Source organism: Notolepis coatsorum (genome assembly GCF_963971535.1).
Source record: "Notolepis coatsorum genome assembly, chromosome: 12".
Lineage (NCBI taxonomy): Eukaryota > Metazoa > Chordata > Actinopteri > Aulopiformes > Paralepididae > Notolepis > Notolepis coatsorum.
In genome coordinates, this window is record NC_140176.1 from 49760301 (window position 1) to 49778405 (window position 18105).

The window sequence follows — 18105 nt, forward strand, 5'->3', positions numbered from 1 at the left end:
ATGACCCTCACATGAAATGGTACAAACTATGCATAAGGTTTCAAAGGGTAGGCGATACTGCCACCTAGCAGGATTCGGCTGGCATTGCATTCTCGAGGTCTCAGAATGAGTCCCAATGTCATTGATACACAGAGGTTCGTGAGACTGTATAGAATATTAAAATAGAATAAAAGAAAAAACGATTAAAACGATCGAAAACCCGACTTTTCTCAGGTTTTGGCGCTCAACCGTTGGCGAGATAACCCGACTTTTTACGTGATTGGCACCGAAAGTGTTAAAGAGGTCCCTCTGTGTACATGTATTCATTTTTCAAAGCTATTTTTTTTAACATAACAAAATATTGGAACAAACCAATATATTTTGTGTCTATATCGACCCGAAAATATTTACAGGTTAGTATAGGTTAGAATTGGTAATTGACCTATCTCAAACCCAGTACCCTTTTCTTGATCCTCCAATCATCACAACTGTTGCTTTCCCCAGACAAACAAAGGATGGATCAAGAATAGAGGGCCGGTACTTGAGATCAGTCAATTAAATGGACCCGACTCGATTGGTTGACAAAATTCATTGCGACTAAGACTTTGTTGTACATGACGTTTGTTACCTGTGACTCCTGTAGCTACGGTATGTACTGCTGTGCGACCGTCCTCCTCTCCCATGTCTCCTCCGACCTCTACTGTGACTCCTAAGAAGTCATTAAAACATTAACCAAATGTTACAAAATGCAATTGACCAATCTCAAACTTTGCCCTCTTTTCTTTATCCTCCGATCACAACTGTTGTGATTGGAGGACCACGAAAAGAGGGCAGGGTTTGAGATAAGTCACTTCCCTTTGCTGAAGCAGGGGGCCAGTATTTAAAACTTTCCAACAGAATATGTGGGAATTAGCAGGAATAAAATGGAAATATAAAGGTTATTACTACAGGCTTTATTTAACATGTCATATGCAGATAGAAACATACACCTTTTGGGGGCCCCAGTGGCGAACCACATAACGCGCTGAGTCGCGGCACGGCCGACCCGGGTTTGATTCCCGGACCAGTCGTTATTTGCCGAATGTCTTCCCCCCACTCTGTCTCCTGTTCCTCCTCTCTCTCTCCACTGGACTGCCCAGTAGTAAAAAGCGATAAACTCTAAAAAAAAAAAAATCTAAAAAAAGAAATCTAAAAAAAAAAAAAAAAAAAAACATACACCTTTTACCATATCATAAACACTAAGTAGACATAATTCAATAATTAACTATTTACTTTAAAGGGACACTTCACCCAAAAACAATGCTGGTTTTATTTAGAACATAATCTCACACATATCAAAACTGTAAACGAGTTTGCACACCTTCATTTAGTTTGACAGTTATTGCAAGTTAATGAGTTTGAATATGTCCTCCAGTGATGTTATCGGAGGACACTGAATCCTTGTGTTGTGTTAATTACCGCTCAATGAAATTAGATGGGAAAAAATAGCAATGCCTATTGCAACTTTTTCATCTACATCATTTCATTGAGTTGTAATTAATAGAACACAAGGGTACAGGGTCTTCCGATGACACCACTTGAGGACATAATTCAAACTCATTAACTGTCAAACTAAGTGAATGTGTGCAAAATGGTTTTGAATTTGGCAACGTGTGAGATTACGTGCAAAAAATACCTTTTCAATATAAATCTGTAAAATTGTAGGCCTCAGTTACTTTTCTACTCAGCATTGTATATTGTATGTATATATTGAACACTTTTGTCTACGTACTTGACTTCTATTTTATACTTATCTATTTTTATCTAGCACAATCTCTGGAGCATAACAGATAGAAGCATTTTATATAAAAGTATTCTGTAGTTCTGTATGACAACTAATAAAGAAACTTGAACTTGAAACTTGTATATGGTCCACTTGCTTGTGAGTGTTTGGTCAGTAACATGGGTCTCCAGTCCCTCCGCAGTAAACAGAAAATACATTTCCTGGTATCCCGTTCCCACTTCATCCAATCAGGAAACAGAACCCTAGATATTTTTACTTATTTCAGGAACTCTTGCCAAGCCACATTTGCTTACTGCACTGGCAGATTATTTTACTTGTTTCAGGCACATTTCTTACTTTTGCTTTGTGGAGTTCTCTCTACTGATTTAATAAAGTGGGAAGGGATACCAGAACATTTATTTTCTGTTTACTGCAGAGCAGAGGGACTGGGAGACCCATGTTAGTGACCAGACAATCTATACCAGTGATGGCTGTTGGAAATTCCTTGGAATGTAAAACTATTATTTTAACATGTTGACTACTTATTAAACAAATTAAGAAAAATACCACTTACAGCATCTTTAATAAAAAGATAAGGATATTTCTTTCTTATCATCAACATAGCCAAGAAAAGACCAAAACCTACAATGTATTTCTCCTACATTCAAATATGGTCCATCTAGCCAATGCCAAATATAGCTCATAGAAGTCATAGAACTCCATTGTTGGAAAAAGAAAATGGTGAAAACAAGTCACAGAGCCGTACTGTGCCTTTGTCAGCATAATTCATCATGGAGAATAACATGGGCATTGTACTTGGACTCCAGTATAATGTGCATGATGCTCTGTGACTACGCTGTGATTTAGAAATTGATAGCTTGTTGAAGTATGTTTTGTAATAACTATAACGCCCCCGCTTTTCAGGATAATAAATTATAATACGTAAAATGTGAAATACCGTAATTCCTCTAATAGTAACCGGGTCTCAAATACAAGCCGGGTCTCTATTAATGGCCGGGTGCGCTCTTGAGCTAAGCGATTATAAGCCGGCCTCCTAATACAAGCCGGGTTACTAATATACTGAGCTGCATACTGAGCTAGTTACTTGATTTCACTTTGAAAACGTTGAAATGACCAGTGACCACCTGTAATTGCACTGTTTACTATTTCATACAGTACTTGGTTTCAATAAATGAACCCAGTACATTTTACTGGGTTCAAACTGACACAAAATGTTGATTTATTCATTATGATCCGTTTGAAAATTTGAAATATAGGCCATCCTCTTATACAGGCCTCCTCCTAATACAAGCCTGGTACCCGCTACAGTTGAAACAAATACAAGCCGGGGTTACTATTAGAGGAATTACGGTATGTCTTTTCGAACTAGTACATTTAATGATCTTAGCAAACAATGTGAACATTATGGCTTCCTGGTTGAGAGCTTCTTTTCATAGACTGGCTTTATCCTTTTAAAAAGGTCAGCTGCATAGTCGGTCAAATCGAAATAATTTGAACTTTGAAAACAGCAACTTTGCACCACCTTTTGAGTGGTGCATGATGCCAAAAAGGTAATGTTCGGTGCCACCCCTTTGGCCATTGGAAAACCAATTGCCCAGTCAGCACTTTCTTTTGCCACCAATCATATGTAGGCCAGCTTTAATAAGGTTCTACTGTACCGTCAACACGCATCTCATTCGATCACAATGCTCTGACCTGGAGGAGGAGCTGGAACTGCGGGATCTACTGCTATAGGAGTGTGACCGATGGCTGGACCCGGAGCGAGACTTCCTGGGCGACCGGCTACCAGTAGCCCCCGCCGCCAAGGAGGGGGACTTCTCCTCACTGGAGCTCTCCTGGTTCCTGGGCCTCTGGTTCAGTCGAGCGGTCTTACGGACCTCGTCGAACAGGGATCCCGGTCGGACACGGCTTTTACTTTTGATCTCCATTCTGACGACCTGGGAGTTGGCGGTCTGGCTCTCTGGAATCCTGACAATCTTCACAGTGACAGGTGGATGATTCACCGTCTGCAGAGCTGACATTCCCTTCAGAGGCTTCCATTTTAGGTCAATCGCATCTCCTGTAACTTTGCCTGGGGACACTTCATTTAGCTGTTCACCAGCACTGGTCACAGAGACCGCAGAGGAGGCAGACTGTTGCCCTTTGACATGAGGCCGAGGGAGAAGATCACCATCCTTACTTGTTTTATTTGGAGGGCCAGAGGTAGTGTCCATGTTTACTGCAGGTGGTTTGTTGAGAGGATCCTCAGCAACGGGGGGCTCAGTGCTGGCTTCAGTGTCATGCTCTGGGGTGCATATATCCATATCATCTAATGACTCCATTTGATCGTGGATATTAGGCAATTCAGCAGTGTTTACACCATTTTTGCCAGAGGATTGACCTTGAGGTTCAGTGTGTTTGGGATTCTCTGGAATAATTGTTTTTGTCTTCTGTTCACGCGTCATTTGTCTGTGTTCTTCCCGTCTATGAGGCCCAGGCAGGACTGAACTATTCTTGTTGGAAGAGGTGAGATTTTGGTCCTTTTTATCCATACAGTCTATGCCTGGGGATCTGCCTGGCCTTTCTTTAACAAGTTTAGTCAGGCTTCCCGTCCCTGCTCCGTGTTTCTGTTCCAGAGGTTTCTCTTTTTGGGATTCATCTTCTTCCTCGCCCTCTTCTCCAAACTCTAGAGGTGGCTGCCAGTGGAAAGTCTCTTTCAACTTCTGATGTTTCCTCTTGGACCTCTTTGCTTTCTCCTTACTACGATGAGAACCAGATTTGGTCTCGCCTCTCCTCTTGTGTTTATGCTTCCGTTTAGCCTTCTTCCTGCTCTTGTGCTTTCCTGGCTCTGCAGCCTTATCTGAGATCTCCTTGGATGGGTGAGGGGCAACACAGTTGACATGAGCCTCCAACATTGAAGTCTTTCTGTTGGTTTCTTGTTCCGACTCTGAACTGGCCTCCCCTTCCTCTTTCTCAGAGATGGCAGTTATCTTGCTTGGCACCTTTTCAGAATCACTTTCAGAATCCCATCCCGCAAGAGTAGCCAACCTCTTCTCGAGTACGTCATTGGTTTCAACCGCTGGTTTATGATTTTTGGATATATTTTCAATGCTGTTCCTTTGAATATCTTTATCGCCATCACTGTCCCAATCAGGCTTGCTATCTGGCTCCACAGGTGGCAATGAATTGTGACCTTTGTCCTCCTGTTCCTGAGTGGGACCTTTCTCTTTTAATTGCCTCAAAGAGCTACTTCCCTTTGAGCCACTGAGATTCGGACTGTGCTCGCTGCCCGTCCCGTCCTCCGACTCCAAGGCAGGATCTTGACCAGTGGGAAGTGACAGGTAATTATTTAAATTCTTTATCCTTGTCAGAGAACTGTAATATTGCTTCCATTCCTTGTCTAAGGATTTCTTGTTAACACTGCCCCCCTGGCGGGAGCCTCCAGAGTCCGACCGGCTATATGACGACGACCTGCTGTTATTCTGACGAGAGGATCTCGACCGAGAGACACTTCTACTTCTTGAGCGACTGCATGAACGGCTGTAGGATCTGCTTCTGGAGGACCCACTGTAGGATCGTCTCATGGGTCTTTGGGTCTTCTGAGGGTGGCTGTATCCACCTTGGGAGTCCTCCGTGGCATTTCTTTTGGTAACTGAGGCTTGCAGTTTTTCTGCATTGTTACTGGTTGCCTTTTCGGTGGAAGAAATGACACCGGGGTCTTGCTTAACTTTGACGTCCGGGACATGGATATAAGAAGGCTTCCAGGGCTTCTGGCCTGGTTTCCAGCGTGAAGGTGGAGGACTGTCGCTCATTGGCATCACAGGGACACTTTCAGGGGCTGCGACTACAGGGTGTCTGGGTGCCAGTGTGGCGTTGCTCTCTGCACCCTTCCCTGACGCATGGACCTCTGGCTTTGGCTTGCAGACTTTTCTCTTTTTTTGGGACCCGGTCAGATTCCTCTTCTTGGACCTGGATCTGTATCGGGATCTTGTCCTGGATCGTGACCGAGAGTAGGATTGAGACCTCGACCTGGACACAGATCGACTTCTGGACCTGGACAAGCTCCTGGATCTCGAGTAGGACCTGGACCTCCCGCGAGATGTGGAGCGACTAGAGGTGTAGGACCGAGAGTAGGACATAGAGTCTCTGGGGGACAGGGGGGAGCGCCTCCTGCTGGTGGCTGGGTGCCGACGGCTGGAGGGGGAGCGGGATGGAGAATGGGACCTTCTTTCATGGTGACTGGAGATCTTTGACTTCCTTTCTGAAGACGGTGACCTTACACCCTCCGATAGAAGTGACTCTTGAGGCTTGCGCTTCTTGCTGTGTTTATGTTTTTTAACCTTCTTTTTACGTTTGGCTTTTTTCTTTGCTTTCTTGAGTGGGCGGTGCGGGCTGGACCTCTCAGAGCTGTGGTCCGAGGAGCGGTCTGGCGACTGGGACCAGACAGAATCGCTTCTGTCATCCCATCTGCTTGAAGAACGGTCATTCAATCTGTTAAGTAAAAATAGATGCATCAAGCAAAAAAAGATAACTACTGACAATAAGTACACATTGCCACAGTCAGGTGAAAAAACATGTAAGCCTTTTAGGAATTATGAAAAGTAAAGTATTTTTAAGTACACCATTTGATTTTCAATGTTTTCTATGGTCCTTAGGGTATTGCAAGTTGCTCACAAAACAGAGAACCATGTCAACTTTCAATTCAAGTAAAAACAAAAAAGGATACACATTCTTTTGCCTGACAGAATATGATATAGTAAATCACTTCTCACTCCAACATTTGGGAAATTTGCTTATTTGCCATCTACCCTGGAGTTAAGACAAGAAGATACATACCTTTTTCTTCTCTGTGCATGCAGTAGGAGTAGGAAGACGTTGGGAACTAGGCTAATTGAGGAACCTACTTCCAGTGACTGACGCTAAGCTAGGCTAACGGTGCGCGTCTTCCTACTCCTACTGCATGCACAGAGAAGAAAAAGGTATGTATCTTAACACTCCAACATTTTGGGAACCCTGGAGTTAGACAAGATGCATACCTTTTTCTTCTCTGTGCATGCAGTAGGAGTCGGAAGACGTTGGGAACTAGGCTAATGGAGGAACCTACTTCTAGTGACTGACGCTAAGCTAGGCTAACGGTGCGTGTCTTCCTACTCCTACTGCATGCACAGAGAAGAAAAAAGGTATGCATCTTCTTGTCTAACTCCAGGGTACATGGCAAATAAGATAATTTCCCAAAATGTTGGAGTTTTCCTTTAAAGTGACCTATCTCAAGCCCCACCCTCTTTTCTTGATCCTCCAATCACAACTGAGGGATTTGAGGGATTGGAAGATCAAGAAAAGACGGCAGGGCTTGAGAAAGGTCAATTGAACATGGCATACTTGTCTCCTTTGCTCCATCTTTCTATGCTGGGTGGTTGGTAAGCTTTGGTTCTTGTCATCTCTTCTTTCCAGTGCGGTGGGGTCTCACTGCCATCGTGCTCTTCCACAGACGCAGAGCGGGACTTGGACCTGGTGGGAGTGTGATATCTCTGCAAAGGGAACCAGATAGATTCACCAGGTTTGATGAGCTACAAACTTTAACAACGATTATCTGGAGATTTCATAGCTCTATTGACAAGCTTTGTATGCACAGTCACGGATTCTGAGGGTTAATTCAAAACTCATCCTAACTAAGAAAGGGAGAATGGCTTATAGCAGACTTAAAACACGCCAACGTTTTGGGAAATTAGCTTATTTGCCATCTACCCTGGAGTTACCCTTTTCTCTGTGCATGCATTAGGCTTAGGGAACAGCCGCACCATTAGCCTAGCTTAGCATCATTCACTGGAAATAGGTGTGCCAGTGTAGCCCAGTTCCCAACAGTCACAAAATACACTCCAAATACAACTCCAAAGCTTTCCTGTAAACATGTTGTGACCCGTGTATTTACCACGTGGAGAAACAGGGCTTTTGATGTGATGAAAATGTCCCCAAAAAGTTACCGTGTTCCTTTAATGATTTTATAATATTTCAGCTAATGAAGTGAAATATTTATCAATCAACTATCCAGTTCGTTTTTATAGTGTAACGTTTGGCTACTTAAAATCATTAAACATACAGAGAGACACGCACAGAGAGAAAGAGAGAGGGTTTTGGGCTCAGCCCCTCCCATTCCTCAATACTGCAGGTAAAGTTAGTTTAGGTCATCGAACTGTCAGCTTGACACTGTGGAGTCCTGGCTTTAGGCAGAATCACAAACAGACAATGTGGAAAATTACTTTGGTGTGTGTTCAGCCAACACTGTTGACAGGCCCACTAAGCAAAGCGTGCACTCTCTCTCTACCACACTGCTCCGGTCATGCATCTACTCAACTCATAGAAAAGTATCGATGCTAAGTGCTAACACAATGGAGTATTGGACCGTTTTAAAGGCTGGGAATCACAATACTTTTCTAGTATCTGTATATCATGCAACCCTATATGTAATGCATACAAAGCATGTCAATAGAGCTAGAAACCTCAATGCTCTCTGCATATCTCATAAAAGGGCCTGAATATAACCTACTTTCTGTGAAGTGATATGATATGTGGAAACAGCAATGATAACAACAATGCAAAAGGGAGGCATAAACAGAAATGGGAGATGAGGGAGGAGAATGAAAAAAAATACATTTGATCTCTTAATCTTTGATAGCGGTTCAGATAAGCAAGTATACCATTGTTCCTCTGCCTTTGATCTTGCGTCCAGACTTGGTGACGGCTGGTTTCAGGTCATTTGTGAGAGATGCTTCCTCTTGTTCAGTTCTGAAAAAGATAAAAGTTTGACTTTCAATGGGCGACATTCGGCTCGTAAACAAGGGAGAGAGATTGAGAAGAGAACGTGTTCTCTACATATATGGCACATAGCAGTGGCGGCAGAGCTCACGTCTCTGGCTTCTCTTCCTGAGCCGGCACGTCCCGCCTAAGCAGGAAGCGGTTCTCTGGCACGGGCGGGATCTCCTCTGGCCGAACGACCGGCTTCTCTCTCTTCACGCTCTGCTCCTTCACTGCGTTCTCTTCTTCGCCTGCCTCTCTCTCCCTCGCCTCTCCGACTACAGGACTGCGGGAAAGTACAAGAAAAAATACAAAACATCATAGTCGGTATGCAAAGAAGCCGCTTGGGTCACATTGGGGTAAACACTTGTTTGTGTTTGGAGGATGCATGCATTTATATTGTGCTTGGATATTGCATGGGCATCTCTAGGTTGAAAGCCCAATTTGTGACTGCAGTAGGGCTGTCAATTAAGAATAACATTCAACTACGAATTGGCTGAAATGGCACGTGACAAAAACACATGGATGCAGAACATAGTGTGTCAATTCTATCATTTGTTTTATGATTGATTGCTTTTATTTAAGTGTCTCATATATCTTGGCTCTGTACACCACCACAATGGATTTGAAATGAAACAATCAAGATGTGCTTTAAGTGCAAACTTTCAGTTTTAATTTGAGGGTGTTTACATCCGAATCAGGTGTTTTAATTGGATAATTGGCTGCTCAACTGTTCCATGGCCAGGTGTGTGTTATTCCCTCATTATTTCATTTAATATTTCAGCAGGATGAATTCTGAAGTGTTTCGGGCAATATTATCTGCTCATTTCCAGCCAAATCCTTCAGAACTCATTGGACGGCACTTCACAGTGCAGATGGACAATGACCAGGCAGAAACATACTGCGAAAGCAACCAAAACGTTTTCTTAGGTAAAGAAGTGGAATGTTATGAAGTGGAATGTTATGCAATGGCCAAGTCAATCACCTGACCTGAATCCAAATGAGCATGCATTTCACTTGCTGAAGACAAAGCGGAAGAGAAAATGCCACAAGAACAAGCAGGAACTGAAGACCGTTGCAGTAGAGGCCTGGCAGAGCATCACCAGGAATGAAACGTCTGGTGATGTCTATGGGTTACAGACTTCAGGCCGTCATCGACTGCAAAGGATTTGCAACCAAGCATTAAAAGTGACAATTTGATTTATGGTTGTTAGTTTGTCCAATTACCTTTAGTCCCTTAAAAGGGGGGCACGTTATAAACTGTTGAAATTCCTACACTGTTCACCTGATTTGTGGTGGTACAGAGCCAACATTTAGGAAATTGTGTCAATGTCCAAGTATTTATGGACCCAACTGTATATATTGAGCTGTCCCATGTACATCTTCCTGAAACAAGTGACATTTGTTTTATGTATCAACCACGGTGATCACAATACCTCACATCACGCTGTTTAATGTCAAACATATTTGTCAAGTTTGATGTCAGGCAAACAAAGCATTCACAAGTAACACAAGTTTATATTTGCATTGTTTGTAAACACTGGAGTCAAACATGCCTGTATATTGCATTATGGAAAGTTCTACAAAGCATATTCTCAAGTCAAACAAAAAAATATGTGAATATCCCACAAAGTTTAGAAGATCAAATACCGCATTGTGCCGAATATAAGACAGGGTTTTCCCCCCATTAACACTTTGAGTGCCAGCGACGTGTATTGTCGTCTTATCATGCCCCCCGTTGAGTGCCGACAACGCGAATTGTAGTTTTTTTTTTATAGTGATCTGAATTCATATTTCATCAACCGAGTCTCCCGTTGGTACAGCAGACCCTCTAGGACAGGGGTCTCAAACTCAATTTACCTGGGGGCCGCTGGAGGTAGAGTCTGGGTGAGGCTGGGCCGTATCAAATATTCCACAAAAAAAGGGTTTCAAGTATTCAAAAAAAAGTACAATTGATCCAATCTTCTCAATCTTTAGCAATAACATTTCAGAACATGAACAGTTCTTCAGAACATGAATGGTTCTTCAGAACATAGGCTTCTCAGTGGTGTCAGTGGACTCATCCACAGCTATGGAAATGCACTGTGCATTTTTTTTTAATTCTATCACAAAGCTGTTTAACACTATGACGACCGGCGGGGCCCGGCGATTTAGGCCGGCAGATATTAACAAACCGATGTACTTTCTAAGAGCTTTATATATCATTTATAGCAGGGGTCAGCAACCTTTTTGACATGGAGTGCCTGTTTGAAATATAGTTGTAACTAGTGTGCCTCAACAATATTCCATGCATCGTAATTCTTTTTTCTCATAATCAGGTCTTTTTTATGATAATTTTTACATTATTACATCATTATTGTTATTGTTATTATTAACAATATTATTATGATGGTTGTATCAACCCTAAATCTGAGTTGGGGGTGCAATGCAGACAAACAGCTGCATACAGTGCGACCATTTCACTCACATTTGCCCATTCATTTTTGGACACATCACACACCATTGGTGTGTGTACTGTACGTGTGCTGTCATAGCTCCACCTACAGGCCTAATGGAGAACACCAGGATATTTACACGTGAGGTATATCGTGTAAATAAGTTTTGATTGATCGCAAGACTACACTGTAAAAAAATATATAATAATAAGTTACCAGAACTTAAAAATATTGAGTTCAGTTACTGTGCATTAAGGTTTTCAGTTTTCAATCCATAATAAGTTAACAGAAAGATAAGTACACAACCACATTATTTCAACCTAATAAAACTATGTTTATTGTCATTGTTTTAAGAACACAAGTTGACTTGGTAATACTCACATTTTGAGTAAAAAAAATGGCTTTTAACATGTGCAATGTTCAATGAAATAGAAAAATAAATAATACAATTTGTTGATTAATCCCACTGGTCACAATGGTGACCGTAATAATGTTTTTGTTATAATAATAATAATAATAATAATAATAATAATAATAATAATAATAATAATAATAATAATAATAATAATAATAATAATAATAATAATAACTTTATTTGTATAGCACTTTTCATACAGAGGTTGCAGTTCAAAGTGCTTCACAACAGCAAAAAATACAGGCATAAGCGAGCATAAAAAGATAGACAGGTAGAATCACAGTGTTTCACATAGGATCTAGCATCCCAATAGGCTCTCCGCTTACAGTTTTCAGTAACACAAATAGTAAAAATAGTTTAAAATGATTCAGTTTAAAAATAGTCAAAAAATTATAAAATAGAACGGACATAAAAAATACAGGCATGAGCGAGCATAGCAAGATATGGCAAATCACAGTGTTTCACATTAGGATCTAGCATCCTAATAGGCTCTCTATTCAGTAATACTCCTGTAATTCATGAACAAATAATCACAGTGTTTCACATTTGGATCTAGCAAATAATAAGAATAAAATGATTCAGTTTAAAAATAGTCATAAATAATCAGTGTTTCACATTTGGATCTAGCAAATAATAAGAATAGTTTAAAATGATTCAGTTTAAAAATAGTCATCAGTAAGAAGTAAAAGTGCAATAACCGACACATGAATTTGATAGGCAGTGTAAAAGAGTAGGCAGGGTAAGAATAAATACAAGTTGTGTCAGGATATCCCTGATGTTTCCTCTTGCCACTAGGTGGTAGCAGATATCTATCAGTGAAATGCCTGAGCAAAGAGATAGGTTTTAAGCTGTCTTTTAAAGATGTCTAGCGAGTTGGCTTCCCTGATGTTTTGGGGTAGTTTGTTCCATAGTTTTGGGGCATAGTTGATAAAGGCTGCATTACCGATCCTCTTTTGACTGCTTCTGGGAGCCTCTAGTAGTCCAGCAGCTGATGATCGCAGTGTTCTTGCTGGTGTGTAATTTATTAGAGTGTTGGCGATGTAGCTAGGTCCCTGTCCATTTAGAGCTTTGTATGTAAGGAGAAGGACCTTAAAGTCAATTCTAAATGTTACAGGAAGCCAGTGTAAAGCGGCTAGGACTGGACTAATGTGCTCTCTCCTTTTGGTTCTAGTTAGCAGTCGGGCTGCAGAGTTTTGGATTAGCTGAAGCCTCTCTGTGGTTTTCTTAGGGAGACCTGTGAAAAGTGCATTACAGTAGTCTAACCGGCTAGATATGAATGCATGAATTAGCTTCTCAGCATCGTTCTGATTAATAAATGGTCGTACTTTTGCTATATTTCTGAGATGGAAGAACGATGTTTTCGTCACTTTGCTAATATGAGAATTGAAGTTCAGTTCTGAATCTATGATAACCCCAAGACTAGTGACCTCAGATTTGATCCAAGGGGTTAGTCCCCCCAGGTTCTTTATTAATGTTTCTTTTTTAGTTTTGGAGCCGATAATTAGAATTTCAGTTTTGTTCTCGTTTAGTTTCAGGAAGTTCTTACTCATCCATTTATTTATTGCCAGTAAGCAGTCTGTAATGGAGCTAATCGCTGTATCATTTGGTTCAGCAGATATGTACAGTTGTGTATCATCCGCATAGCTATGGAAATCTACATTATGTTCTCTGATGATATCACCCAGCGGTAACATGTAAAGGGAGAAGAGTAAAGGACCTAAGCAACTCCCTTGTGCAACTCCATAGTTGTTGTCGTATATATCAGACATGTGATCTCCTAGTTTAACATAGAATTTCCTCCCTCTGATGTATGTTTTAAACCAGCCCAGCACATGGTCTGAGAAACCGACATGGTTTTCAAGACGATCGATTAGAATATCGTGATCGATTGTATCAAATGCTGCACTGAGATCTAACAGGATAAGGATGGAGATCTTATTCTCGTCAGAGTTTAGTCTGAGGTCACTGATTATTTTGGTGAGGGCAGTTTCAGTGCTATGATATTTTCTGAATCCTGACTGAAATTCTTCTAAGATGTTGTTTTCTTCAAGAAAGGAATTTATTTGAACTGAAACTATCTTTTCAAGTACTTTACTAATGAATGGTAGGTTGGATATTGGACGATAATTTGCCATTTCATTACTATCCAAGTTAGGTTTTTTTAGTAATGGCTTTACAACTGCTGTTTTAAAGGCATCCGGGAAAATACCAGTCCTAAGGGAAGTGTTTATGATATCTAGCACAGGGCTTGAAACACTATTAAATACCCGTTTGAAGAAAGCTGTAGGTATAGGGTCAATGTCTGAGGTGGAGGAGTTACATTCTGAGACAGTTTTGCAGAGTACATCTAATGTGATGCATGTGAAACTTCTCATGGTTACATTGCACGGTTTGCCGCAATCAACTTTATTTCCATCATGAGTAATGCTGGCCCTGATCAAGGTTATTTTGTTGTTAAAGAATAGTGCAAGTTCTTCACACTTAACCGTTGATGACTGAGGAGGTGTAGGGGCAGTGTTGAGTAGTACATTAATAGTGGAAAAGAGGATTCTGGAGTTTCCAGCATTTTCTGTAATGATTTTAGAGAAGTAATCTTTCCTTGCTAAGCGGATGGTTTTATTATAAGCAGTTAAAGCATCTTTGTATATATCACAGCATATGGTGGTTTTTGTTTTTCTCCATTTTCGCTCCGCTGCACGACATTTCCTTTTTTCTTCGTTGACCGTATTATAGTTTAACCAGGGCGAGGCTCTAGTTTTCTTCTTTTTCGTTTTTAATGGGGCGACAGAATTTAATATAGATGACATTGCATCATTGAGATTTTCTACCATTTCATTTAGAGAGCTGTCATGATTGTGTGGTTCATGTAGTCTGATAAGATCAATGAACTTTGATTCAGCTTTGTCGTTTAGGAGCCTCTTTTTAACTATGATTTCTTTTTTTGTTTTAGTAAGGGTTATTTGAGTATCAAAAAATATACAGTGATGGTCGGAGAGAGGTAATTCAGTTATTGAGATATTTGTTATGCTTAGCCCAGTTGTTGTTATAACTAAGTCTAGTGTATTCCCAAGCCGGTGAGTTGCATTTGTTATATGCTGTATTAGGTCAAAGCTATCCAGTAGATTTTTTAGTTCCATAGTTTTGGAGTCTGTTTTCTTATTAAAATGGATGTTCAGGTCTCCATTTAGGATCACCTTATCATATCCGGTAACACATAGTGAGATCAGTTCAGAGAGCTCCTGTATAAATATTGGTGAGTGTCTAGGCGGGCGGTATATTGTGACAATAATAGTTGATTCTGTTTTTAGTTCAATGGCAAGATATTCCATTGACATGAACTCGCCTAGTTCTGTGATTCTAAACAAGAGTTTTGAGGAGAAGATTGCTGCAACTCCTCCGCCCCTTTTATTTTTTCTGGGTATTTGAAAAAAGTTATAGTCTGGTGGACAAGCTTCTATCATTATTGATGTAGCTGTGTCATTATTTAGCCATGTCTCTACTAGGCAGATGCAATCTAAGTTATTTTCTTTAATCAGATCATTTACTAAGAATGTTTTATTATTCAGTGATCTGACATTTAGGAAAGCTAATTTTATTTGTTGGACTTCTTTAGAGGAGGTCTGCTTTGGTTTGACCGTGATGGCCCCGAGGTTAATAGCAGGTAAACTGCGTATATTTTTATATTATTTTTATAAGGCTCTGAAAATGTTACTGAATGATGTAGCAATGTATTTCCAGCTAAATTGAAATAATAAACAAATAAAGGGTCTCAATTAAATATGTGGTAGTAAAAAGAACCTGTGGGAGGATTTCAACAAGATAAATGCGACAACAGTGCAAAATATGTCACTATAATATTTATAATTTTCATTTTTTTTTTTTTTTGATACTGCAGTGGAGCGATGGCGCCCCTAAGCGGGTGTGGCCGGTACTGCATGTTTCGAAAATCAAATATGTGAAAAGATGCTGGTAGTGGATCGGGTACCTAAGAAGCGTTATAAATATGGAATAAAACAATAACAACTCGTCACATATATACTCGTGGCTCTGGTCCACAACGCTCTTTTTCGAAACACGTATATACTCGTTCTCGGACGGCATAGTGTTAATCAAATCACCAACCAGTTATTCTGGTTGCTGTGCGATCTGAGGGGGATTTGCTTTTGTTTGCCTTCAAACATGGTCTCCATCACTCAGTCATACATTATTTTCAAATTGCCACCCTTCACAAGAGCTACTGTTTCTTGGCATATAGTCACATTGGTTTGGTGCTGGGACTCAGGATGAACGCATATTTTTCAGTCCATTCACCTTTGAATTGCAGTCGACTTTTCTTTTACTGACTTATCTTTGAAAATGCCATATTTTTCTGCTGGCTGCCTGCTGGCGAAACTAGGCTAGTAGCTACATTTATCTCACGGAGATAAAACTGGGAGAGTTTACTGTAGAGAGAGAGACTGAAAGAGAGAGACGACTTGCATTCCGTGAAGACCCGCCATACTCCCCTACTCTGCATCTGATTCGCAGACTGTGGGTGAGGGGGGAAAACGCTGACGGGATGCTGAATGTGATTGGACCAGACCCGTACACAGACAGACAGTGTGGCAGTGCAGCCGGACATGCAGAGCACTGCTCGCAGTCAGAGGAGATAGCGAGGATGCATTTGCCTTCCACTTTACTTGATATCGCTCCGGAATCACGTTTCAACCAAGTCACTAACATAACGTTGCTGTCATGAGCCTGCGCTATGGTAGCCTACAAGTGATAAAATAAATAAAACGTCCAACTCTCGCGCAACGACTCGGGAAACAGTTGCAAGCGGGCCGCATTAACACTAAACTTTGATGTCAAGTAGGGGGACGCAAAATATCATCCCTCGGGCCGCAATTGGCCCGCGAGTTTGAGACCCCTGCTCTAGGAGCTCAGATGGGAAAATACCGCCCCCTATCGTCTATCCCTGTGTAACTGCAGGCCATTCGATTATACTGCTGGATCCCTGTGGGGGGAGCCTACTGGCTCCACTGTGCTGGCACGCCGTCTGATGAGGGAAGTGATCGCGAGTTGGAAAGCAGCATGGAATATATATTTACAGCAGCCAATAATCAATCAATAAACGCGATCGATATTTGGAATGGCGATCAGGAATTGGAATAATCTTTTTGGAGAACATCTGATCTAAGGTAAGGAGTCTATGTTACGAGTTTTAGGATAATCAGAGCTGTATTCACTGAGATATCAGCATGTGCCGTGTATGTGTGTTTGTGTGTGTGATGTTGAGGAAATGAGAGAATAGATTTTTCAGCCCGCTTCTATAGCGTGCATAAGTACACATATACTATCGATAATTTAGCGTTTATTTGAAAACGATTCATAAATAGGCCGACAAATGACAACGTGTCTAGTGTATTCAAGAATATTCCAATAAATGCCGTTTATGGGGGAATCTTTCTATTTTCCGAAAATTTTTGAGAGAACGATAGCTTTTCGAAATGCTATAAAAAGGATATGAACCGATTAAAAAACAATCCGTTTCGACAATGTTGACTGCAAACAAGTCATTGATAAGCGACGGGCAGATTAGACACATAATTTAAAACATAGATTATGCGTTTTTAACGCTATCATTGAAGTGGATGCTGGCACTCAACAGGGTTTTCAATGTTAAATGGCCGGCACTGATTTAGTTAAAGAAAATCTGAAAAAGGGGGCATCGTCTTATTTTTAGGGTCTATACTTTAAAATGTCATTATATATTCACAACAACAGATCACGCAAAATGAGTGTTCTCCAAGCGACGTCTTTCTCTCTGTATCTCCCACACACACTCACACACACACACACACACACACACAGTGACGGGTGCAAAAAAGAAAAACACACCTGCGGATCCTCTTGGATACCCGCATTCTGCATACTGAGACGGAGAGTGAGAGCGTGGAAGAATGTATGGACGTGGAGTACGAGCGCTGTCCATCGCGCTGCATTCCTTCACTGCTAAGATGTAGGCAATAGGTCATTCTGTCTCAACACAACACAAAGTGCACCAAACAACTGTTGAGCAGCCAATAAACAAGCCCAAGAATGCAGTCAGAGAAAAGCTTGCCACGGTCTGCAACGTGGCCGCCGCTTCCATTGACAGAAACGTTTATAAAAGAAATCGGTATAAAAACATTTGATCTTCAAAAAAGTATTTTCCCAAAAATGAGTCTTGAAAAAGAGGGATAGTCTTATATTCGGGCGAATACGGTAAAATGCCAGCGTGTTTTTTATTTATTTAATTTTTTTTTAATTTTTTATCTACTTTTTCTCCCAGTTTCAATTTTTCTCACATCCCAATTTCGTATTGTCCAATTCTACCCTCCCCTGTCTCGAACGTTGTTAGACCATGCCTCCCACTGGCCGGCTGCAATGTGGACGAAGCCTTGCATCACGTGTCCCCTCCGGTACACGAGGAGGCAGCCGTCGCATCTTTTCACCTGCACAGCGCAATCTCTCAGCGGCGAGGGTCTGCGTGGGAGGGACACGCCGCCCCCGTTGCTTCCTGATTCTGCTGCGCAGGCGCACCAACCGACCTGTAGGAGTCGCTGTCCACAACGTCTGATCCCCACCCACCAGCTTCCCACCCCTAACACTGCCAATTGTGTTAGTATGAACGACCAGCCAAGCTGGTAGCAATGCCGAGAGCTGGGCTCGAACCCAGCATCTCCTGCATTAGTGGCGAG

At 41.4% G+C, this 18105-nt stretch overlaps 1 protein-coding gene across 4 annotated transcripts in view; it reads right to left on the minus strand.

Annotated features, from left to right (window-relative positions):
• nktr (natural killer cell triggering receptor) overlaps nucleotides 1-18105 on the minus strand; it is a 54585-nt gene that overhangs the window by 14829 nt on the left and 21651 nt on the right. For 3 of the 4 annotated variants that reach the window (XM_084326490.1, XM_084326491.1, XM_084326492.1), the window contains 5 exons: nucleotides 8646-8819; nucleotides 8437-8524; nucleotides 7121-7269; nucleotides 3458-6232; nucleotides 608-688 (listed from right to left, as the gene is read on the minus strand). In XM_084326490.1, the coding sequence (XP_084182616.1) occupies nucleotides 608-688; nucleotides 3458-6232; nucleotides 7121-7269; nucleotides 8437-8524; nucleotides 8646-8819 (3267 nt within the window). The remainder of the gene's footprint in view (nucleotides 1-607; nucleotides 689-3457; nucleotides 6233-7120; nucleotides 7270-8436; nucleotides 8525-8645; nucleotides 8820-18105) is intronic. The other variant, XM_084326493.1, reaches the window with a different exon arrangement.